This window comes from Amblyraja radiata, chromosome 19, assembly GCF_010909765.2.
Source record: "Amblyraja radiata isolate CabotCenter1 chromosome 19, sAmbRad1.1.pri, whole genome shotgun sequence".
NCBI lineage: Eukaryota > Metazoa > Chordata > Chondrichthyes > Rajiformes > Rajidae > Amblyraja > Amblyraja radiata.
In genome coordinates, this window is record NC_045974.1 from 7,880,642 (window position 1) to 7,905,485 (window position 24,844).

A 24,844-nucleotide genomic window follows, 5' to 3' on the forward strand; every position below is an offset into this window, starting at 1 on the left:
ATGGCGGTGCTGGCTTGAAGGGCCGAATGGCCTACTCCTGCACCTATTGTCTGTTGTCTATTATCTCCGGCTTGCTTGTTCCTTTTGGACTTCACACAGAGGGAATAATCTGCCAGGCACGATGAGAGATTAATTACAAAGCAGCAATGTGAAGCTCGTGTGATGAATGTTGATCAGCACACTAGATACCAACAAAGACAAGATAACAATGCAGGAAGCATTGATGTTCAGCACTCCTTCACAAGGCTACATATTTCTGTACAAGATCTCAGAACAGGATTTCCACGCTGCTGTTGTATGCCATCCCAGGGAGGATATTAACACCGACAATTTATTAACCATCAAAAGTTACTGCAGTACTTGGTTGCAATGGTTTGCCAGTTGGAATATTGACTCATTACAGGGTCAACTTCAACTGCGCCGAAAGACACCTTAAAACAACTGATTGTGCCCCTCAAAACGCATCGTCATTTATCCCCGGTTTTGGTGGTCACCAAACCAGTTGCAAGCAGTGTCATAGTGTCATAGAGTCTTACAGCGTGGAAACAGGCTCTTCGGCCCAACTTGCCCACACCGGCCAACATGTCCCAGCTACGCTCGTCCCACCTGCCTGCATTTGGACCACATGTTTCTTAAACAGTTTCTTAAACACTGCCTCAGCTACCTCCTCTGGCAGCTTGTTCCATAAGGTCGGCGTGGACTCAGTGGGCCGAAGGGCCAGTTTCCGCGCTGTATCTCTAAACTAAACTAAAGCAAAAGATATGCTGCTGTTAATGTCAGCAAATTGTGCAAAGATAGGTAGGCACTTGTTTGAATATTTGCTGCAGAGCCACAAAGATGTTTATAGTATGTTACAAGAGAATTTCTGCCTCAGTCTGGTGACCTGGCTGCAGTTTTCGTCGGTGCTGTCTGCAATCCTCTGCTCTCCTTCATTGGTCCTTGTACTTCGTAGACAAGCAATGCAAGATGCGGATGGTGGCTTTGAGGTCGACATTAACCACGTCTGTGGGGGAAAAGGGACAACAGAGATCAGATGCACAAACACAGACGCTGACCAATCCCATCCTCGGTTATCAGATCAATGAGAATCCCCCACTCAACAAACCAGCCCACATGGCTGAGAGACACACAAAATGCTGGAGATAAGACACAAAATGGAGGAAGAGCACCTCATATTTCGCTTGGGCAGCTTCCACGCCAGCGGTATGAACATTGACTTCTCTAACTTCAAGTAACCCCGCATCTCCATCCCTCCGCCCCTTCCCAGTTCTCGGACCAGTCTGACTGTCCTCGATGACATTTTAACTGTCTGCTTTGTTGTCACCTTCTCAAGATTCAAGATTCAAGAGAGTTTATTGTCATGTGTCCCAGATAGGACAATGACATTATCTATGGAGTGAAGGAAATAGGCAACGTTTCTGGACGAAACGTTGCCTATTTCCTTCGCTCCATAGATGCTGCTGCACCAGCTGAGTTTCTCCAGCATTTTTGTGTACCTTCGATTTTCCAGCATCTGCAGTTCCTTCTTAAACACAAAGGACAATGACATTCTTGCTTTGCTTCAGCACAACAGAATATTGCAGGCATAAATAAATATAGAACAGATCAGTGTGTCCATCTGCCATTGAATATATATATACACACACACACATAAATAAGCATATAAAGTGCAATAGGCTATTAAAGTTCAGATTTTTGTTCGAGTTGAGTTTAATAGCCTGATGGCTGTGGGGAAGCAGCTATTCCTGAACCTGGATGTTGCAGATTTCATGCTCCTGTACCTTCTACCTGAAGGCAGCGGGGAGATGAGTGTGTGGCCAGGATGGTGTGGATCCTTGATGATGCTGGCAGCCTTTTTGAAGCTCCGAGCTAACAATGACCTATTCTACATTTTCGTTTAAAAACACTTTACTCCCACCTTCAATTTATACCCCGTGTGTAGGAAGGAAATGCAGGTGCTGGTATAAACCGAAGGTAGACACAAAGAGCTGGAGTAACTCAGCGGGACAGGCAGCATCACTAGAGAGAAGGAATGGGTGACGTTTCGGGTCGAGACACTTCTTCAGATGGAGAGTCAGGGGAGAGGGAAACGAGAGATAGAGAGGGTGATGCAGATATGCAAAAAAAGTGACGATGAGAAAGGAAACAGGCCATCGTTAGCTGGTTGATGGGTGAAAACGAGAAGCTGGTGTGACTGGGGTGGGGGAGGGATGGAGAGAGAGGGAATGCCGGGGTTACTTGAAGTTAGAGAAATCTATTAAATGTATACCCTCTTGTTTTAGACACCCCTTGCACGGGAAAAAGGTTCTTACTATCTAACTTATCCAGGCCTTCCTAATTTTGTGTGCGTAGAAACATAGATGCAGGAGGCGGCCATTCGGCCCTTCGAGCCAGCACCGCCATTTATTGTGATCATGGCTGATCGTCTCGAATCAATAACCCGTGCCTGCCTTCTCCCCATATCCCTTGACTCCACTAGCCCCTAGAGCTCTATCTAACTCTCTCTTAAATCCATCCAGTGACTTGGCCTCCACTGCCCTCTGTGGCAGGGAATTCCACAAATTCACAACTCTCTGGGTGAAAAAGTTTGTTCTCACCTCAGTCTTAAATGGCTTCCCCTTTATTCTAAGTCTGTGGCCCTATCAGGTCTTCCCTCATCCTTCAATGTTCCAAAGAAAACTATCCATGTTTGTCCTCCTCCTCTTTATAGCGAATACACTCCGATCCAGGCCATCTACTCACAAGGTCAGAGTAATGGGCAAGTTGGGCCGAAGGGCCTGTTGCCATACTGCATGACTCTATGACTCTTAATTCCTCTGATGTACATCTAACTAATGTCCTCCTATACATGTCACAGCCTGGTGACTGTCCTCTCCACCCTCTGACATCCATCCCATACCCTGGTGGCCAGAATGTCACACAACACGTTGTTTAACAAAGAACTGCAGATGCTGGAACAATCGAAGGTAGACGGGAAAATGCTGGTGAAAGTCAGCGGGTGAGGCTTCAGACTGAAGAAGGGTCTCGACCCGAAACTCTACCTTTTCAGCGGGTGAGGCAGCATCTATCTTCCACTAAATATTATTCCCTTCATCCTGTATCTGCCCACTGTGGACAGCTTGATTGTAATCATGTGAAGTCTTTCCACCGACTGGATTGTACCCAACACAAAGGCTTTTCACTGTACACCAGTACACGTGACAATAAACAAAACAGTTTTGAGATGAAGGGAATACTGAGGATTCTGCCTGGAAACTGCAAAGTCCCGATGATGATGTTCCTCAAAGGAGACAAGATGGTGTAATGATGCAGACAACTGCAAGGTCACTCTGAACAGAACTCTTCATGATGAACAGCACATCCGTTTGCTCGCGGAGCTAGCAAATGCTCAATAATTTTTAAGAAGCTAAAACTGGCTCAAGACAAGATATAATCAGAGATACTGGATCATTAACACACAGGCCACATAAGTTCATGTGATAGGAGCAGGATTAGGCCATTCGGCCCATCAAGTCGACTCCACCATTCAATCATGGCTGATCTATCTCTCTCTCCTAACTCCATTCTACTGCCTTCTCCCCATAACCTCTGACACCCGTACTAATCAAGAATCTATCCATCTCTGCCTTAAAAGTATCCATAGACTTCCGATTCAGATTCAAATTTATTGTCATTGTGCAGTGTGCAGTACAGAGACAATGAAATGCAGTTAGCATCTCCCTAGAAGAGTGACATAGAATATGAGCAATAACTTGGCCTCCACAGCCTTCTGTGGCAATGAATTCCACAGATTCACCACCCTCTGACTAAAGAAATTCCTCCCCATCTCCTTCCTAAAGGAAAGTCCTTTAATTCTGAGGCTGTGAACCTCTGGTCCTAGACTCTCCCACTAGTGGAAACATCCTCTCCACATCCACTCTATCCAAGCCTTGGCATGGCATCTTCTCCAGGCCTTTCACTATTCGGTAAATTTCAATTTCGGTCACACGCTCACCCGAGTTATCATCTGGGTGACTTTAACCTTGAGGTACTTTGTTGTTGCATCTGACTGACTCCCTTGAAGAGTGCTCATTGAAGTGGAACTATGGATAGGTTGCCATGGCTGTCACTAATCCCTCCAGAATATGTCAATGTTGTAGACACAAATTGCTGGAGTAACTCAGTGTGACAGGGAGCATTTCTGGAGAGAAGGAATGGGCGACGTTTCGAGTCGAGACCCTTATATTAATTCTGCGGTGATTTGTGTCACGTACCGAGTGCATATCTTGAAGCTACGGGGAGGGAATTACTAAACCAGTAAACAGGGCCAGGAATTGGTCAACATAGCCAACCCGAGATGACATTGCAAGGTCGTTAGATTAATAGTTCACTCAAAATCTCTACGTTTGTAATGAATTGGTTGCATAGATCTGACATTGTCATCGCAGTCCATCAGTGGCCATTAAAAAACACTGAAAGAGGATTAAAATGAACTGTATTTTACAAAATAAACCTTCCCCCGTCCGATATTCCATATTTAGTTGTTTAGTTTATGGATGCAGTGCGGAAACAGGCCCTTTGGCCCACCGAGTCCGCGCCGACCAGCGATCCCCGCACATTAACACTCTCCAACACACCAGGGACAATTTACAATCTTTACCAAAGCCAATTAACCTACAAACCTGCACCTGGAGTGTGGGAGGAAACTGGAGCACCCAGGGAAAACCCATGGGGAAAGCATGCAAACTCCATACAGCCAGAGGCAGGATCGAACTCGGGTCTCTGGCGCTGTAAGGCAGCAACTCTAACGCTGCGCCACTGTGCCACATTGGGTTGTAAGCTCCCCCAGCAGAATATGAGGTGCTGTTCCTCCAGCTTGCATGTATCAACAACAAGAGGAGTCGAGTATAGGAGCAAAGAGGTCCTTCTGCTGATGTACAAAGCCCTAGTGAGACCACACCTGGAGTATTGTGTGCAGTTTTGGTCCCCTAATTTGAGGAAGGACATTCTTGCTATTGAGGGAGTGCAGCGTAGGTTTGCAAAGTTAATTCCCAGGATGGCGGGACTGTCATATGCTGAGAGAATGGAGCAGCTGGGCTTGTACACTCTGGCGCTTAGAAGGATGAGAGGGTATCTCATTGAAACATATAAGATTGTTAAGGGCTTGGACATGCTAGAGGCAGGAAACATGTTCCCGATGTTGGGGGAGACCAGAACACAGTTTAAGAATAAGGAGTAAGCCATTTAGAACGGAGACGAGGAAACACTTTTTCTCACAGAGGGTGGTGAGTCTGTGGAATTCTCTGCCTCAGAGGGCGGTGGAGGCAGGTTCTCTGGACGCTTTCAGGAGAGAACTAGATAGGGCTCATAAAAATAGCAGAGTCAGGGGATATGGGGAGAAGGCAGGATTGGGGATGATCAGCCATGATCACATTGAATGGCGGTGGTGGCTCGAAGGGCCGAATGGCCTACTCCTGCACCTATTGTCTATCCTCAAGCTGGCAATGGAGGAGGCCCTGGACAGCAAGGCCGGTTTGGGAATGGGAAGAGGAGTTCGCAGTTTTTGGAGGAACAGCACCTCATATTTTGCTTGGGCAGCTGACAACCCAAACGTCACCCATTCCTTCTGTCCAGAGATGCTGCCTGTCCCGCTGAGTTACTCCAGCAGTTTGTGTCCAACGTGGATGGCAACCGTGCGATCCAGCCGGCCTTGGCTGACTTAGCGCAAGTGCTCGGCGAAACGATGGCTTAGTCTACGCATGGTCTTATCGATGACTGTGAAGTTAAATCTTCATAATCACGTGGTAAGGGGCAGGATATGCAAAAATACAGAAAGCATTGGAACCACCAAGAATGATCAAGGTTTACAAGAATGATTCCAGGGATAAATAGATATGGGGAGAAGGCATGCACGGGTTATTGATTGGGGACGATCAACCATGATCACAATGAATGGAGGTGTTGGCTCGAAGGGCCGAATGGCCTCCTCCGGCACCTATTTTCTATAAGTGGGTTAACCTATGATGAGCGTATGACGGCACTGGGCCTGTACTCGCTGGAGTTTAGAAAAATGAGGGGGGGGGGCTCATTGAAATGTACAGAATAGTGAAGGGTTTGGATAGAGTGGATGTGGAGAGGTTGGAGAGTCTAGGACTAGAGGTCATAGCCTTAGAATTAAAGGATGTTCTTTTAGGAAAGAGATGAGGAGGAATTTCTTTAGTCAGAGGGTGGCGAATCTGTGGAATTCTTTGCCACAGAAGGTTGTGGATGCCGTTAGTGGATATTTTTTAAGGCAGAGTTAGATAGATTCTTGATTAGTATGGGGATCAAGAGGTTACGGGGAGAAGGCAGGAGAATGGGGTTAGGAGGGAGAGATAGATCAGCCTTAATTGAATGGCGGAGAAGACTTGATGGGCCGAATGGCCGAATTCTTCTCCTATCACATGATCCTACGACTTATGAACCATTATAATTGGCAATGTTTCAAAAGAATTTATTTAATTACGGGCTAATAAACGGGAAAATGGCTTATACTCAAATTCTGGAAAAACGCTCCTATACCAACAATAAATATGTGGATTTCAAATATGTTCGAAACACTACACCTGGAAGATATGAGACTCCTCCTTGCAGGCAAAGCAGACCACTTCCAAAAGACGTGTTCTGCATTTATTGATTTACTACAAGTATAAGGTGCAACAGTAATTTAAAAAATAAACGGTGCCAGGATCTGGTAATGGGGGATGAAAAATATGAAGTTGGTATATCCCTTTTTGTGTGTTTTTTTTATTATAATAGAGTGATTGTTTCTCTTTTTTTCTTTCTTTTCTAGGGTCTATTTCTTAACTTTCTTCTCTAACTCTTTCTCTAAGGGGCTTTTTATTTTCAACACTCTCTCGCACTATCACGACTCTTTCTCACTTTCTTCACTTCCTTTATTTCTATCTTTCTTAAAGCTCAAAAAATGAAGGGGTGCAACAAATGTAATAAGATATATGTGGTGTGTATTACTGCAACTTATTGTACTTTTAATAAATAAAAATTAAAAAAAATAAAAATTTAAAAAATAATTGGCAATGTAATAATAATACTGAACATAGCATTGCACGATCAGGCTCAAAAGAGTGAAAACGTCCATCCTTCTTTTCTCAATCGCCACTGACCTTGGGGATTAATGGGATAATTCAACAGTCCTCTGTCTTTAAGAAGCTCCAGCATGAAAGATACGTTGTGAAGCTGCGTTGAAGGAGAACAGATAATTAAAAACCCCCGAGTAAAAACACGCAGATGCCGGAAGTCCGAAACTAAATCAGGACACGCTGGAAACACTCAGTGGGTCAGGCAGCATCCGCGCTGAGAGGAGCAGAGTGGCAATCAAAAGCAGGGCTCTTCCTGCTTTTGTTTAAACACAGGGGAGGGCAAGCTGCCAAGATTTCATTCAGGAGTTGCCGGAATAATTAATTGAGTTCAGCTTAAAACATTTGGATTGAATCCTGGCTGTTACACTGAGAGTTTTCGCAGAATTCATGAATAGTTTAATCACCCTGAATTCAATTAAGCCCAAGCAACTGAAGATCAGGGATTTGAGAGGCTCGTGAGGTAAGCAATTGTGAATCTAGATGCCAAGAAACACATATACTTCACGCTGACGGAACACAAAAATGCTGGAGAAACTCTGCGGGTGCAGCAGCATCTATGGAGCGAAGGAAATAGGCAACGTTTCAGCCCGAAACCCGGAAGGAAATAGGCAACGTTTCGGGCTGAAACCCGGAAGGGTTTCGACCCGAAACGTTGCCTATTTCCTTCGCTCCATAGATGCTGCTGCACCCGCCGAGTTTCTCCAGCATTTTTGTCTACCTTCGATTTTCCAGCATCTGCAGTTCCCTCTTAAATACTTCACACTGACTTTTAGTTTAGTTTCACAGCCTGAAGAAGGATCTCGACCCGAAACGTCATCCGTTCCTTCTCTCCAGAGATGATGTCTGACTCGCTGAGTTGCTTTTTGATGACCATCTTCAGTTTAAACCAGCATCTGCAGTTCCTTCCTACACATTTAGTTTAGTTTAGCGATACAGCGCGGAAACAGGCCCTTCGGCCCACCGAGTCTGCGCCGACCAGCGATCCCCGCACACTAACGCTATCCTACACACACTGGGGACAATTTACAATGATACCAAGCCAATCTACAAACATGTACATCTTTGCAGTGACTTCTTTGAAACCTTTATGCCATTGAAATGCAGGTAAGGTGGAGGAGTCACATTCAAACAAACACCTACAATGAGTAAGGTACACAAAATTGCTGGGGAAACTCAGCGGGTGCAGCAGCATCTATGGAGCGAAGGAAATAGGCGACGTTTCGGGCCGAAACCCTTCTTCAGACTGATGGGGGGTGGGGGGGGGGGGGAGAAGGAAGGAAAAGGGGAGGAGGAGGAGGAGCCCGAGGGCGGGCGGATGGGAGGGTGGGAGGAGACAGCTAGAGGGTTAAGGAAGGGGAGGAGACAGCAAGGGCTAGCAAAATTGGGAGAATTCAATGTTAATGCCATCCGGACACAAGGTCCCCAGACGGAATATGAGGTGCTGTTCCTCCAATTTCCGCTGTTGCTCACTCTGGCAATGGAGGAGACCCAGGACAGAGAGGTCGGATTGGGAATGGGAGGGGGAGTTGAAGTGCTGAGCCACCGGGAGTTCATGCTGCTGCACCCGCTGAGTTTCCCCAGCAATTTTGTGTACCTACAATGAGTAAATTGGTAATGAGATTATGTTCACTCTGGGTGGTTCCAATAGTGTAGAGCTATTGCCTCACAGTGCCTGAGACCCGGTTTCGATCCAGGCCTCGGGTGCTGTCTTTGTGGAGTTTGCTTGTCCTCCCTGTGGGTTTACTCTGGGTGCCCTCACTTTCCTCCCACATCCCAAGGACGTGCGGGTTTGTAGGTAAATTGGCTGCTGCAAGCTCCCCCCTAGCTTGCAGGGAGTGGGTGCAAAAGTGGGGTAACATTGTGAAAGGTTGATCAAAGAGCCTGTTTGTTTCCATCTTACAATCAGTGGGTGTATGGAGCAGGCTGCCAGAGGTAGTTGAGGCTGGGACTAAGAAACACTTAGACAGGTACATGGATAGGACAGGTTTGGAGGGATATGGGCCAAACGTGGGCAGGTGGGGCTAGTGTTGATGGGACACGTTGGTCGGCGTGGGCAAGTTGGGCCTGTTTTCACGCTGTAAGATTCTCTGACTCTATAATCAAACATGGCTTGTGTATGCATTAGCCTCTGTTGAGGAAGCTGCACTTCTATCCCTCACCACAAGGTGGCTGGTTGCAGAGTTGAGCAGAAGGACAATGGCCTTCCCCCACCCCCCCCCCCCCCCCAGACTGGGTTTGGAAGCTGACCATGTGTGTGGGAAGGAACTGCAGATGCTGGTTCAAACTGAATTCAGACACAAAATGCTGGAGTAACTCAGCGGGACAGGCAGCGTCCCGAAACGTCACCCATTCCTTCTCTCCAGAGATGCTGCCTGTCCCGCTGAGTTACTCCAGCATTTTGAGTCTATCTGGGGAAAACTGACCGAGTGAATTATTCCACATGGATCCCTCTCATCGGGAGACCAGCGCAAAAACAGACAAACGATGAGTTGTTCCTTCCATCTGGGCCGTTAAGTATTGCGACAGAAAGTCTCAAAGGACCACGGGCAGGGAGGGGTTTGTCAGCTCACCTTTTCTTTCTCGTCTGAGGGCCTTAAATAATATTCACTCAGATGAATGAAATATCCTTCCAGCTGTCCAATTAATAGAATCATTATCACTCCATTGGAAAACTGGCAAAAAAATAAAGGCAGAAATAATGAAATCAGGACAGATCAAGTACTTTATTTTTAGATAATAAATCAATGATTCAGATGTGACAAAATTCTACTTGGATAGAGATGAGCAAGCTGTAGACTCTCAAGGATATTAAGCAGTTTAGTTTGGAGGTACAACATATAAATATAGAAAATAGGTGCAGGAGTAGGCCATTCGGCCCTTCGAGCCTGCACCGCCATTCAATATGATCATGGCTGATCATCCAACTCAGTATCCCGTACCTGCCTTCTCTCCATACCCCCTGATCCCCTTAGCCACAAGGGCCACATCTAACTCCCTCTTAAATATAGCCAATGAACTGGCCTCAACTACCTTCTGTGGCAGAGAGTTCCACAGATTCACCACTCTCTGTGTGAAAAATGCTTTTCTCATCTCAGTCCTAAAAGACTTCTCCCTTATCCTTAAACTGTGACCCCTTGTTCTGGACTTCCCCAACACCGGGAACAATCTTCTTGCATCTAGCCTGTCCAACCCCTTAACATGGAAGCAGGCCCTTCGGCCCACCAAGTCCATGCTGACCATCATTCACACTTGTTCTCTAATCCTACTTTCTCATCCACTCCCTACACACGCCGGGGGCAATTAACCTACATACCTGCATGGGATGTGGGACGTGGGAGGAAACTGGAGCACCTGGAGGAAACCCACGTGGTCACAGTGAGAACGTGCAAACTCCTCATAGAAAACAACACCCGAGGTCAGGATCGAACCTGGATCTCTGGTGCTGCGAGGGTTAGCAGCTCTACCAGCTGCGCCACCGTGCCCCCCATCAATTAAACAATGGAAGAACCACACTGCTTCTTCAGTCATAGAAACATAGAAATTAGGTGCAGGAATAGGCCATTCGGCCCTTCGACCCTGCACCGCCATTCAATATGATCATGGCTGATCATCCAACTCAGTATCCTGTACCTGCCTTCTCTCCATACCCCCTGATCCCTTTAGCCACAAGGGCCACATCTAACTCCCTCTTAAAAATAGCCAATGAACTGGCCTCAACTACCTTCTGTGGCAGAGAGTTCCGGAGATTCACCACTCTCTGTGTGAAAAATGTTTTTCTCATCTCAGTCCTAAAAGATTTCCCCCTTATCCTTAAACTGTGACCCCTTGTTCTGGACTTCCCCAACATCGGGAACAATCTTCCTGCATCTAGCCTGTCCAACCCTTTAAGAATTTTGTAAGTTTCCATAAGATCCCCCCTCAATCTTCTAAATTCTAGCGAGTACAAGTCGAGTCTATTCCTCAGATTCCTCAGTCTAGTCCTCAGATTGTCCCGAGTATGTGAATGTTAGGACTTAATGAGCGGGGATCGCTGGTCGGGGCGGCCTCGGCGGGCCTGTTTCCACGCTGTACCCCTGAAACTAAAAACGAGACGTACAGACCTGTGCGCTAAAATCATTCACGGTCACACCAAGCTTCAGCAGATGCCTGTTGACAAAGTGAAGCAACGCCTAAAAGGGAAAACAAAAATGCAGTTCAACTCTGGACCAAATTTGGTTCGGCCAGTTCACCTGTCCCTCTCAAATCTGAAAACATAACAAAAGTGGAAACATACTACCTGCTGCACCACCTTTACTTTGTCTGGGCCGAGCTTAAAGAGTTCATTAATGGTGTCCGCTTCTAAAAATTATAAAAGTAACTTTCAGAATAATAACACCACACCACATAAGTTCTTATTGCAAGAATTCCTATTGCTTCTTATGTGCAAAGTTTAGCTTTAAAAGTTCAATTGAGTTTATTGTCACGTGTATCGAGGTACAGTGAAAAGCTTTGTGTTGCGTGCTATCCAGTCAGCGGAAAGAGTTTCGGAGATTCAGCGGGGATTCAGCGTGGAAACAGGCCCTTCGGCCCACCGAGTCCATGCCAACCCATTCACACTAGTTCTGTGTTATCCCATTTTTGCATCCACTCCCTGCACAATTCACAGAGGACCAATTAACCTACAAACCCCTCATGTCTTTGGGATGTGGGCGAACGTGCACACAACACAAGTTCTTACTGCAAGATTATTCATATCGTTCAGATTTTGCTTTTTAAGTATCGAAGCTACTTATTTGCAAAGCTGAGTTTAGTTTTAGAGAGACAGCATGGAAACAGGCCCTTCGGCCCACCAAGTCCATGACACCTATACTAATCAATTCATTTAAAAAATATGAACTAACTGATACTATAACTGAATATTGAAGAATAATCCCGACAACAATGTACATTGATTTGTTTTCTTACCATCATAGAGTTTTAAGGTGAAGGGGAGAAGATTTAATAGGAATCTGAGGGGTAACCTTTTCGCACAAAGGGTGGTGGGTGTATGGACAAGCTGCCAGAGGAGGTTTGTGTGTTATCACATCTTCGAAAAAACAAGGCAGTAACAATAACATTTTTACATACTCCGGTTGACATTTTTCCCCTCGAGTCCAAAATCTACTTACCTCTCTCTGTCCCGCTCTCTCTCTCTCCCTCCCCTTCTCTCTTTCTCTCTCTGCCTTTCTCTCTTTCTCTGTCTGCCCCTCCCTTGCTCTCTCTTTGCCCTCTCTCTCTACCCCCCTCCCTCTCCAGCCGTGCCTGCAAGTTGGGGGCAATGCGTGAGTGGATAGGGCGGGGGATGGGGTAAAAGGAGCAAATGAATAATATTAATAGAATATCAAGGGGGGTGGTTAGTGTGTGTGTGGGGTGTGTGGTTAGTGTGTGTGTGTGTGTGAGGGGGGGGGTGGTTAGGGTGTGTGTGACGCCGCAGCCCCCCCCCCCCCCTCAACTGCCCGTTGAGGGGACGGGACCCAACAGGTCCCACTTGGTCTAGTATACCTCTAAATGTCAGAGTCAGTGAAGTGTTCATATCTTACCTGATGCTTCATTTTGTTCTTCATTCCTATTCCAAAACAAAGTTTACAAATTAAAATCCAATTCAAGTTATCTCTGGTTTATGAACAAGACATAATTATTTTCAATCGGTCTGCAGAGCAGTCTTGCGCAGAATACACAACACCTGATACCTGTACCTACACCGGGAATCATGTACAAAACATGCTCTGAAATATCCATGGAAGTTTAGTTAAATTTAGTTTAGAGATACAGCCTGGAAACAGGTCCCTTCGGTCCACTGAGTCCACGCCAACCAGGGATCCCCGTACACTAGCACTATCCTACACACACTAGGTACAATTGACTATTTGTACCATGCCAATTAACCTACAGACCTGTACGTATTTGGAGTGCGGGAGGAAACCGGAGCATCCGGAGAAACCTCACGCAGGTCACGGGGAGAACGTACAAACTCCGTACAGACAGGCTGAAGAAGGGTCCCGACCCAAAAAGCCATCTGTTCATTTCTCTCCACAGATGCTGCCTGACCCGCTGAGTTCCTCCAGCACTTTGTTTTTAGCTGAAGACCAACACAGACTCAATTTCACCTGTGATGGCAAAATGTCACAAATTCACTTGTTACAAATAGATTGGTTTACACTCAGAGAAGAAATGATTCAAATCTCAAAACTCAAAGCGCAGGTAGGTCGATTTAAAAGCACCGACATGACCATAGATAATGGTGAAAACACTCAGTAGGTCAGACGGCGCCCGGGTGGAGAGAAGAATTAACTCTGCAGACAAATGACCTTTTTTTACACTTGGGTTTGTCATTTCTCACTTCGAACATCCACATATTAATATCCACACATTCTGAAGAAGGGTCTCAACCAGAAACCTCACCCATTCCTTCTCTCCGGAGATGCTGCCTGTCCCGCTAAGTTACTCCAGCTTTTTGTGTCTATCTTCAAATATTTATAAGATTCTTCCCACATTAATGAAGCGGTATGATACCAAACAGAGCATTTTTTTTTTTACCTTTTCCCAGTGATATATTCCAAGTGTTTTGATGTTTTTATTCCTGTTTTGTCAACCTGGGAAACCAAGATTTAACAAACTTAAAAGTTGAAGAAAAACAAAGTTGAATTGTTGTGGATTTATGTATTTATTGATTTTAAATTTATTAGAAGCAAATGTACAAAAATAGAACCAACGGCATATGAAACAATACAGTTGATGTACTGCTTCAATTTTAACTTTTAGCTATAGTTGGAAGAAAAGAAAGGAGAAAAAGCAAGAAAGAGAAAAAGTGAAATGTGCAAAGATCGAACCCCTAGACTACCAAGTGGTGTAGCCAAAGAGTGAGTAAATGAAAGAAAGAAAGAAGAGAGGAATAGAAAAAAAAAAAAAAAAAAAAAGAAAGGGACAAAAATAAAAATAAAAAATAAAAAAGTGGTGATATACCTACCTCACATCCCTCCCCACCCAACCCATAATTAGATTTAAATCCAAAATTGTGTTGTACCATATTATCCTTGTAATAAATCAATGAATGATGTCCATGTCTTCGAAAAATGATCTGTTTTTTCTTGTGGATTTATACGTATGTTTCAAAATGCCTCCCATCCATGGGAAAGGAATGAGCATCGGATAAGCGATTAACTCTGTCTGTTTGGTTGCAATAGTTACCTCAAGAATTAGGGTTTCCAGGCACACGTTTTCTGGAAGGGGAATATTGGGTCTGAAATGCGTTGTGATGGCAACCAAGAGGTGTAACGTGGCTATCAGATCCTTGTTGTGGATCACTGAAAGTCAAAGAAAACAAAAAAAGTTACCATAGAGAAAACCGGCAACCTTCAATTGCAAGAGAACATTGTCTATGAATGTGTCAACAAGTCCCATGGCGTCTATCCATAGAAGTGTGAAAACAGCACACTTCCAGATTCGGCGACATTTCCTTCCCAAGAGAGACACAAAATGCTGGAGTAACTCAGCGGGACAGGTAGCATCTCTGGAGAGAAGGAATGGGTGACGTTTCGGGTCGAGTACCTTCTTCAGAGGAGCCGTCTGAAGAAGCATCTCATAGAAATATAGAAAATAGGTGCAGGAGTAGGCCATTCGGCCCTTTGAGCTTGCACCGCCATTCAATATGATCATGGCTGATCATCCAACTCAGTATCCTGTACCTGCCTTCTCTCCATACCCCCTGATCCCTTTAGTCACAAGGGCCACATCTAACTCCCTCTTAAATATAGCCAATGAACTGGCCTCAACTACCTTCTGTGGCAGAGAATTCCAGAGATTCACCACTCTCTGTGTGAAAAATGTTTTTCTCATCTCGGTCCTAAAGGATTTCCCCCTTATCCTTAAACTGTGACCCCTTGTTCTGGACTTCCCCAACATCGGGAACAATCTTCCTGCATCTAGCCTGTCCAACCCCTTAAGAATTTTGTAAGTTTCTATAAGATCCCCCCCTCAATCTTCTAAATTCTAGCGAGTACAAGCCGAGTCCATCCAGTCTTTCTTCATATGAAAGTCCTGACATCACAGGAATCAGTCTGGTGAACCTTCTCTGTACTCCCTCTATGGCAAGAATATCTTTCCTCAGATTAGGGACCAAAATTGTACACAATACCCCAGGTGTGGTCTCACCAAGACCCTGTAGAACCTCCCTGCTCCTTTCGACCTGAAACGTCACCCATTCCTTCTCTCCATAGATGCTGCCTGTCCCGCTGAGTTATTACAGCTTTTCATGTCTATCTTCGGTTTAAACCGGCATCTGCAGTTCCTTTCCACACAGTATCTTCCCGGCTGCTATCAGGCAACTGAACCGTCCTAAATTGGAGGAGCAGCACCTCATATTCCGCTTGGGCAGTCTGCATCCCGGTGGCTTGAACATTGACTTCTCCAATTTCCGGTAGCCCTGGCTGTCTCCTCCCCTTCTCAGCTCTCCCTCAGCCCTTTGGTTCCTCCTCTTCCTTTCTTCTTCCCGCCCCCACCCTGCATCAGTCTGAAGAAGGGTTTCGGCCCTGTCCCACTGAGTTACTCCAGCATTTTGTGTCAATCTTCAATTTAAAATATATTGGTCTCAAATTTATTGTTTTCCTACCTAATTTAAAAGCTATTGATCGCGATACAGATTTGAGACGAAGATTTTGTCGGATTGACTTGGTAATATTTTAATATCCTATCCATTGTCACTGTTTATGAATTTCCTTTTTGTGTGGCTTATCATCGTGAAAAATCTCGGTTCTGCGGCGAAACTTTCATTTGCATTTCACCTGGTTACGTTCAAACCCATTGTATTCAGGACTAGAGAGTCTGAGCTACAGGGAGAGGATGAGCAGGCTGGGACTCTATTTCTTGGAGCGCAGGAGGACGAGGGGTGATCTTACAGCGGTGTAAAAAATCACGAGAGGAATAAATCAGGTAAATACACAGGGTAGACAAAAGTGCTGGAGAAACTCAGCGGGTGCAGCAGCATCTATGGAGCGAAGGAAATAGGCAACGTTTCGGGCCGAAACTTTGCCTATTTCCTTCGCTCCATAGATGCTGCCGCACCCGCTGAGTTTCTCCGGCAAGTTTGTCTACCTTCCCTTTATCATGTATCTGTTCACTGCGGATGGTTTCAGTGCAATCATTTATTGTCTTTCCGCTGACTGGTTAGCACGCAACAAAACCTTTTCACCATTCCTCGATACACATGACAATAAACTAAACTGAACTACAACTAAAGGATAATTTTGTTTTGTTAGTTATTATTGTCATGAGTACTGAGGTACATTGAAGAGCTTTTTGTGGCATGCTATCCAGACAATGAAAATACTATACATATTTACCAGCAAGCCATTTACAGTGTACAAATAAACTGTATAAACACTTAGTGTGGAAGATAGAGTCCAATCAAGTCGAATTAACGATTGTTCAAAGACCTCCACTGAGGTAGGTGGGAGGTCAGGGCCGCTCCCTAGCTGGTGGGAGGATGGTTCAGTTGCCTGATAACAGCTGGGAAGAAACTGTTTAAGAAGGAACTGCAGATGCTGGAAAATCGAAGGTATACAAAAAAGCTGGAGAAACTCAGCAGGTGCAGCAGCATCTATGGAGCAAAGGAAAAAGGCAACGTTTCGGACCTGAAGCCCGGAAGGAAATAGGCAACGTTTCGGGCCGAAACCCTTCCGGGTTTCGGCCCGAAACGTTGCCTTTTTCCTTCGCTCCATAGATGCTGCTGCACCCGCTGAGTTTCTCCAGCTTTTTTGTGTACCTGGGAAGAAACTGTCCCTGAATCCGGAGGTGTGCGTTTTTACACTTCTGTACCTCCTGCCTGATGGGAGAGGGGAGAGTGACCAGGGGGTGCGACAGGTGCTTTGATTATGCTGCTGGCCTTGCCGAGGCAGCGTCAGGTGTAGGAGGGAAGGAAGGTCGGATTGCTTGACGGATATTGTCCAAGTTGGGAAGTGGCGTCAATCTCACTGGGAAAGCAAGGGACTGCCATTAAGCGTTGGCCTCGGCATCATGTTCGGCACGGACATTGTGGACAGTACGGCCCGTTCCTGTGCTGTACTCTTCTATGTTCTATGTTCTAATGGTCAGCAGCTTCCTGCAATGCACATACGGTCTATGTTCCAGTTCAGACTGTTGTCCTCTGTAACTTGGAGAAGCTGGTTCACTCGACCCAACACAGCACCCAGCTTCTTTTTCTGTGCGTTGGCAGATAGAGCAATCTCTTCTACATCCAGCTTGACTTCACCCAAATGCACTAAAGGGGAGAGAAACAAGACTTTAGTAAAACAGCCAAAAGGGACCACATAATCCAAATTTGATCTGAATCTGAAGAAGGGTTTCGGCCTGAAACGTCGCCTATTTCCTTCCGGGTTTCGGCCCGAAACGTTGCCTATTTCCTTCAGGGTTTCGGCCCGAAACGTCGCCTATTTCCTTCGCTCCATAGATGCTGCTGCACCCGCTTTTTTGTGTACCACCAAATTTTCATTCTGAGTTTATTTGGGGTCAAGATTTAAAGTAAATTTTTGCCCAAAACAAAATCTTACATATTTACTGGAACAATAGAAAAATTGCAGGTTTAGTTTTGAAATGCAGGGTGGAAACAGGCGGCCCTTCTACCCACCGAGTCCCTGCCGACCAGCAATCACCCATACGCTCGTTCTACCCTACACACTAGAGGCAATTTACAGAAGCCAATTAACCTACAAACCTGCAGGTCTTTGGAGTGTGGGAGGAATCCGGAGCAACCGGGGAAAACCCACGCGGCCACAGGGAGAACGTACGAACCCCGTACAGACAGCACCCGTAGTCAGGATTGAACCCGGGTCTCTGGGGCCGTATGGCAGCAACTCTACCGCTGCGCCCGACGCTGGGATTACAAAACACAAATGAAGGCAGGAAACCCTGTGGTAAAAGGGAAACTATCACGTAAGAAAAACCCTTCCCTCTTCTCATTATCCAGGCACCGATGCAGTGCTTACAGGTGAAACAGTGTTACATCTCTGGTGTAATGCAATGAGCGCTGACGTTGTGGTGTGCTCGACACTGCATGGAACGATTTGAGACGGGGTGGCCACTCTGCGGAGCGCCTTCGCCTCAATCCACACAGGTGGCCGTGAGCTTCTAGTCTCTCCGGCCCAATCCCACTCTGACCTCTCCGTCCTTGACCTTCTACATTGCTCCACTATCAGCCCAAGGAACAGCATTGCTTCCAGCCAGCACATTGTCAGCTTCCGGACTTCATACTTTATTTAATAATGTCAGCTAACCTCACCCTTTATTGTTCAAAATGGAACTGCAGATGCTGGAATATCGAAGGTACACAAAATTGCTGGGGAAACTCAGCGGGTGCAGCAGCATCTATGGAGCGAAGGAACCCTTTATTCCCTCTTTCTGCACTGATATGACTGTACTTTTCTCTCTTACTCTAAAAGCTGGGGGAGGGGGGGGGGATTTAAGCAATCGATAACCTTGACAATTTAACTTCTGTCGCAGCCATTCCCTCTGTTCTCTCCACCCTTTGCCCTACTTACTATGTGCCTGTGTTCTCTAGATTCCCATTCTGATGACACTAAACATTGACCAATTCCCTCTCCTCTCCAACTCACCTTCATAGAGTCTCCAGCATTCCCCGTTCATCTCAAACTTTGAATTCTTCTACTTAGCGCACTAATAACCTCAAATGACAAGTTAGAAGATATATTATTCCAGAAGGACAGTGATTTACACCGTGTAAAACACCTTGTATGATTCAGCAGTTTCAGTGTGGGTGGATGTTTTTCTAAAGCTACAAGACTTAATTGCTCTGCTTTCTTCAAATCAATGCTTGTTTTCTTCTATCAAGCCAGCATTACTTGTTCTGTACAAATGTTTATAGCTCCAGATTTCAATGTAGGGTAAACAGAGACTGAGGTGAATGAGAATATAATGGCTGAATGGGGCACAAAGTATACAAATAGCCTCGAAATTCCTCTGATTTTCAGAAAGATGGCATTGAACCTTTGGGCCTTCTCAAGATAAAAAAATCCTATGGACGACACAGACACAGACACAGACACAGACACAGACACAGACACAGACACAGACACAGACACAGACACAGACACAGACACAGACACAGACACAGACAGACAGACAGACAGACAGACAGACAGACAGACAGACAGACAGACAGACAGACAGACAGACACACACACACACACACACACACACACACACACACACACACACACACACACACACAATTTGAGATCATTTAAAGATGGAGAGAGAAAGCAAGGGCTATCGAAAGTTAGAGAAGTCAATGTTCATACCGCTGGGGTGCAAGCTACCCAGGTGAAATACGAGGTGCAGTTCCTCCAATTTGTGCTGGGCCTCACTCTGGCAATGGAGGAGGCCCAGGACAGAAAGGTCAGATTGAGCTGGGCCTCACTCAGTCCAATTTGCACTGGGCCTCACTCTGATATAATCCAGCCTTGTTTAAGCCAGCAATCCACACAACTCTTGCAGAGAATAGAAGAACACAGTACATCATAACTTCAAATACAGGCTATTGGTGTTTACCTAACAGATGGTGCAGCACTAGTCCATCGTACAGGTCTTCCTCCAGCGACTGAACAACAATGTGGTCTTGCTTCAGTGTGGCATTGATCCAATCAATGAGAAACTGAGGAAAACATTGACAATTGGCACATGATCAAATCTATTGCATCTTTTAATTAAATGATACAGTATCTATTCCCAACAAACTAAAAATCACATCTCCACATAGTTAGTTATAGTCACACAGCATGGATTCAGGTCTTTCAGCCCAACTTACCCACACTGACCAACATGTCCCATCTACATTAGTCCCACCTGCCTGTGTTTGGCCCATATCCCTCTAAACCTGTCCTATCCTTGTACCTGTCTCAATGTTTCTTAAATGTTGTGATAGTCCCTGCCTCAATTGCCTCCTCCGGCAGCTCGTTCCCTACATCCACCACCCTTTGTGCAAAAAAGGTTACCCCTCAGGTTTGCATTAAACCTTGACCTCCCTCACCTTAAACCTTTGCCCTCTTGTTCTTGATCGTCCATTAATTATCTCCACTAGACGTCATCAAGCTAACCCGCCTATAAGGTTGTGATCATTTTATCCTGTATCTTCTTCTTCCTACTCAACATGGAGCTGGAATGGCTGCAATTCGTTGCATCTCAAGTATTTAATGGAAACACAGCTTATAAGAGCTTAAGATTTTAGACAAGGGTGAAGATAAATTGGCGGCTCAAGTTAGGAGGTGTGGGCACATTGGGCAAAGGCCTGTTGGCCAGGCAAAAGGGGTGTAAGCTATGGTTTGTGCATGGTCGGAGGATGATTATAGCAGCAATCAAGGAGCTCGCAGTCTCGGGTAAGTGACTGACGTCTGGAAGCGCGAAAAGCCGCACGATATTCAACTAGCAGTGAGGAATGTGGAGGAGTCACTGTGGTGGATGTTTATGTTAAAATGTATTTTGTGTGTTCTGTTGCTTTTTATTGGTATGACTACCAGGCAACAGCCTCGCAGCATCAACATTTTTGTGTTAGAGGACTAAACGTGTGTATAACTAACCTATAATGCCTGAATAAAGAAACCGTTTATTCACGACGTTTGGTGCCTCTACAACTTTAAAACTTTTTATAGAAGATTGCATTGGGTATCACTGTCATGCTCTAGTTTGGTATAGTTTAGAGATATAGTGCAGAATCAGGCCCTTCGGCCCATCGAGTCAGCGCCGACCAGCGATCCCTGTCACACCAGCATGCAATTACACACTAGGGAATATTTACAATTTTTACCGAGGCCAATCAACCTACAAACCTGTACGTCTCTGGAATGTGGGAGGAAACTGGAGATCCCGGAGAAAACCCACGCAGGTCACGGGGAGAAGGTACAAACTCCGTACAGACAGCACCCGTGGTCAGGATCGAACCCGGGTTTCTGCCGCTGTGAGGCAGCAACTCTACTACGGCGTCACTGTGCCAACCAGGATTAGATGGATTGCTGACATTTCAAAAGAGAAACAGCATCCTTTAATTAAGTGTCAAACTATCTGGGACAAATCAAAAGGGAGGCGGGAATGTGATTTTCAGCAGTTGCAACCATTAGACAACGGAGACGCAAGTAAAAGTTTCCACCGTCATTAATTCTTCCAACTGTTGGCTCTTCAGCGAGGATGGCTGTATAACCTTTCTTCTTTCACCTGTAAAAATCAAAAGAAAAATATGTGATAGGAGTAGAATAAGGCCATTCGGCCCATCAAGTCGACTCCACCATTCAATCGTAGCTGATCTATCTCTTCCTCCTAACCCCATTCTCCTGCCTTCTCCCCATAACCTCTGACACCCGTACTAATCAAGAATCTATCTATCTATCCCTGCCATAAAAATATCCGCTGACTTGGCCTCCACAGCCTTCTGTGGCAAAGAATTCCACAGATTCACCACCCACTGGCTAAATAAATTTCTCCTCATCTCCTTCCTCCAAGAACGTCCTTTGAAATAAAATATAAAAAACGTCCAATATAAAGGTAAATGTGTACAAAATCATGAGAGGAATAGATCGGGTAGATGCACAGACTATCTTGCACAGAGTAGGGGAATTGGGAGAATTAGGCTTGAGGTGAAGGGGAAAAGATTTAGTAGGAATCTGAGGGGTAACTTTATTGTAACGGGGGGAAAAATATTGCAAAAGCAGTACTAACCGAGAGGAATTTCAATTTTGGTAGAATCTTTAAATTCTTCAAAGTCAGCAACAAGGTTCGGAAGCGCAGAATCCATATTACTGGGCTTCACCTGCAGGCACAAGTATATCAATGAAGCTTTGGACCAGAGAAGGTTTTCTAGATCAAAGGGAGATGAGAGAAAATAGGTTCAGTTGTTCTGACAGCGAGTCTCTGCACGCAAGTCAAACACAGATTCACGTCTCAATTCTGATGAAAGATTATTGATGTGAGATGTCAACACCCTCCCCTCAGATGCTGCCTGGCCTGCTGAGAGCATTTCGGCATTTTGTTTTCATAAGTGGTTAGACTCAGTTGATATCCAACATGACAAAAACGCTGACGATAGACGCAAAAATGCTGGAGTAACTCAGCAGGAGTGGCAGCATCTCCGGAGAAAAGGAATAGGTGACATTTCGGGTCGAGACCCTTCTTCAGACCGAAATGCCTCCCATTTGTACTTACTTTTACATTTTCTGTGTTATTGCTAGCAAGATTTGAAAAGTTATCTTTACTTGATGATTCAATTGTACTTCATTGTCTCATGTACCGAGATACAATGAAATTCTTGCATACAATCTGGTAAAAATCATACAGCAGAATTCACTTGGGCAGTACACAAAGAGTCGCCATGTTTCTGGCTAAAATTCAGGTTCAGGTTCATAATGAATAAAGTCTTGTTTATTTACATGTGATCCTCCTTAGGTGGCATGCTGGATTGAAGGATGGGTGGCCGGACACTGGCGTGGCCTTTGCTTTGGTGAGGGGCGTCTCAAATCAAGGATCACAGCTATAAAAACATTGGGTCAGCTATTCAACACTGAGGTGAGAAGAAATGTCCGCATCCAAGCGGTGGTGATTCTTTGGACTTCACTCTCTGAAGACATTTGTGGAGGTTGCAAGTCGTTCATTCAAGGCAGAGATCGACAGGTTTTTGGATATTGAGGAATTATAGGCTTTGACATTAGTGCGGGAATATTGCATTGAGATAAAGGAGGGCCTAGCGTGGGATACTTTGTAACGTTGCCGGCACCCTTTATGTGGCCACTCTTTGCATATCTTGACTCGTCACGTGCCAATAAAGTATCGTTGATTCATTCATTCATTCATTCATTCATTCATTCATTCATTCATTCATTCAGGGTGATTTTATCGAAAGGGGAGCAGTGTAAAAGGGCAGATACAAAACTTGGAGAGATGATAGTTTATAAAACATTATAAACATAGGCATCTTTTCCTAATAATTCTTTTATTGCACTGTTCCCAGTATTATACAGAAAATGTAAGGTGCATTAGTTTTGTGGTTTTTGGACCTCTGTAAATAAACTCCAGAGACCTGTTGGAGGGACAGGTTCACATTGTTGAACATTGCATGATTTCGCTACACAAAGTACTTAACCAAAGGGCTTCAAAAACTGCATTTAGTTTAGAGATATAGCATAGAAACAGGCCCGTTGGCCGCTATCCACACTGTCTCTGGAGTGTGGGAGTAAACCGGAGCACCCGGAGAAAAACCCCCGCGCGGTCACAAGGAGAAGGTGAAAAACTCCACAAGGACAGCACCTGTGGTCGGGATCGAACTGCGGTCTCTGGCGCTGTGAGGCAGCAATTCTACCACTGCGCCACCCCAAGACACTTACCAAAGCCATTTCTTACCAAAGCCATTTCTTCTTGCGTATGGCGTGCGCAGCCGAAAGTTGTAGGACAACTTGTTCTATTTGATCTTATTTGATTGAGCACACTGGGTTGATTGCATTCGTCGAAACAGGGCGGACCACGCGAAGGTTACAACTTCCACCCCACCAAAGCCATTGATGATAGTGTATAGAAAAGTTGATGCTAATACAAGGGCACAAACCTAAGACCGATCTTAAAAGCTTTTAATATAAAAATAATGCGCCATGCGTTATTGAGCACACATGCATAACACATAGTATTGCTAAAACTTACCGTTGATGTCTAGCTATTTGGAGATCTGATCGTTTTCAGCGGAGCTGCTCCTTAGAATTCTGCACCATCAGAAACAACTGGCCGCCATCCTCACTGAATTCAGGACAGAAAACCGCCTCGTCCCTGTACATAAAGGGGAAATGAACTTTGTGGTAATAAAATATTTAACCTTGTCCTTTTAATTCTTGCAGAGAACTTTAAGAGGCTGATGATCACAAGTCTAGTCGCACACCGTATAAAGTGATGAATAAAGATGAGCAAAGCTATTATTTATTTTTTTGATATCTTTGCAATTTCCTCTTTGTTCTTTGTGGGTTTAAACTGGAAGTCACACAGAGATCTGTGTAACGGAAATGATATCATGGTTGTTCATGGTGCTGGGCACCTACTGTTGCAAAAGAACTTGCGAAGAGAGGGGAAGTAGCTGAATGATTAAGCAACTGAAAAGTTTCATTTATGATCGCATAAAATGTCTCAGAGGGAAAGATTAAAGGTTGAAGTGCACAAAAATGCGCATGTTGACCAATATTACAGTGAAGGTAATTCTTGATGACATCAATCTAGCCGTGCTGGAGCTACTTACAAATTGAAGAGTTTTTCCATCTACATTGGACACACCCACTCCCTTCTAATCAAATCTATCAGCTGCCAGCGGAGTTGGTTTCATCCGGTGTGGTGACGTCTGCAGATAAGTTGATTCTGAGCGTTTCTATTTTTTTTGCTCTTTTTTAAATTGTGGGGAAAACAATTGTGTTTGGTAGTTTAGTATCGTTTAGAGATACAGCGTGGAAACAGGCCCCTCGGCTCACCGATTCCACGCCGACCAGTGATCGCTGTGCACTAGCACTATCCTACGCACACTAGAGACAATTTACAATCTTTGCCGAAGCCAATTAACCTACAAACCTGTACGTCTTTGGAGTAAGTGTGGGAAGAAACCAGAGCAAACCCACTCATGTCACACAGGAGAATGTACAAACTCCATACAGACAGCTCCCGAGGTCAGGATCGAATCCGAGTCT

The 24,844-nt window shown here is 45.1% G+C and overlaps 1 protein-coding gene across 2 annotated transcripts; it reads right to left on the reverse strand.

The window, feature by feature from the left end:
* Nucleotides 1-819: 819 nt before the first annotated feature.
* On the reverse strand, nt 820-24,355 carry LOC116983778 (gamma-parvin-like). 2 transcript variants are annotated; one of them, XM_033037599.1, is made up of 13 exons: nt 23,823-24,355; nt 21,855-21,945; nt 21,289-21,353; nt 19,698-19,800; nt 17,248-17,391; nt 14,325-14,440; nt 13,674-13,729; nt 12,677-12,702; nt 11,395-11,456; nt 11,219-11,287; nt 9,689-9,790; nt 7,143-7,215; nt 820-1,003 (listed from the first exon to the last, which is right to left on the reverse strand). In XM_033037599.1, exons 2-13 carry the CDS (start codon nt 21,928-21,930, stop codon nt 930-932), a joined length of 966 nt encoding a protein of 321 aa, XP_032893490.1. In that variant the 5' UTR covers nt 21,931-21,945; nt 23,823-24,355; the 3' UTR covers nt 820-929. The 2 variants fall into 2 exon arrangements, with proteins under 2 accessions (XP_032893490.1, XP_032893491.1); XM_033037600.1 differs by having other exon boundaries at nt 21,855-21,992.
* Nucleotides 24,356-24,844: the final 489 nt, after the last annotated feature.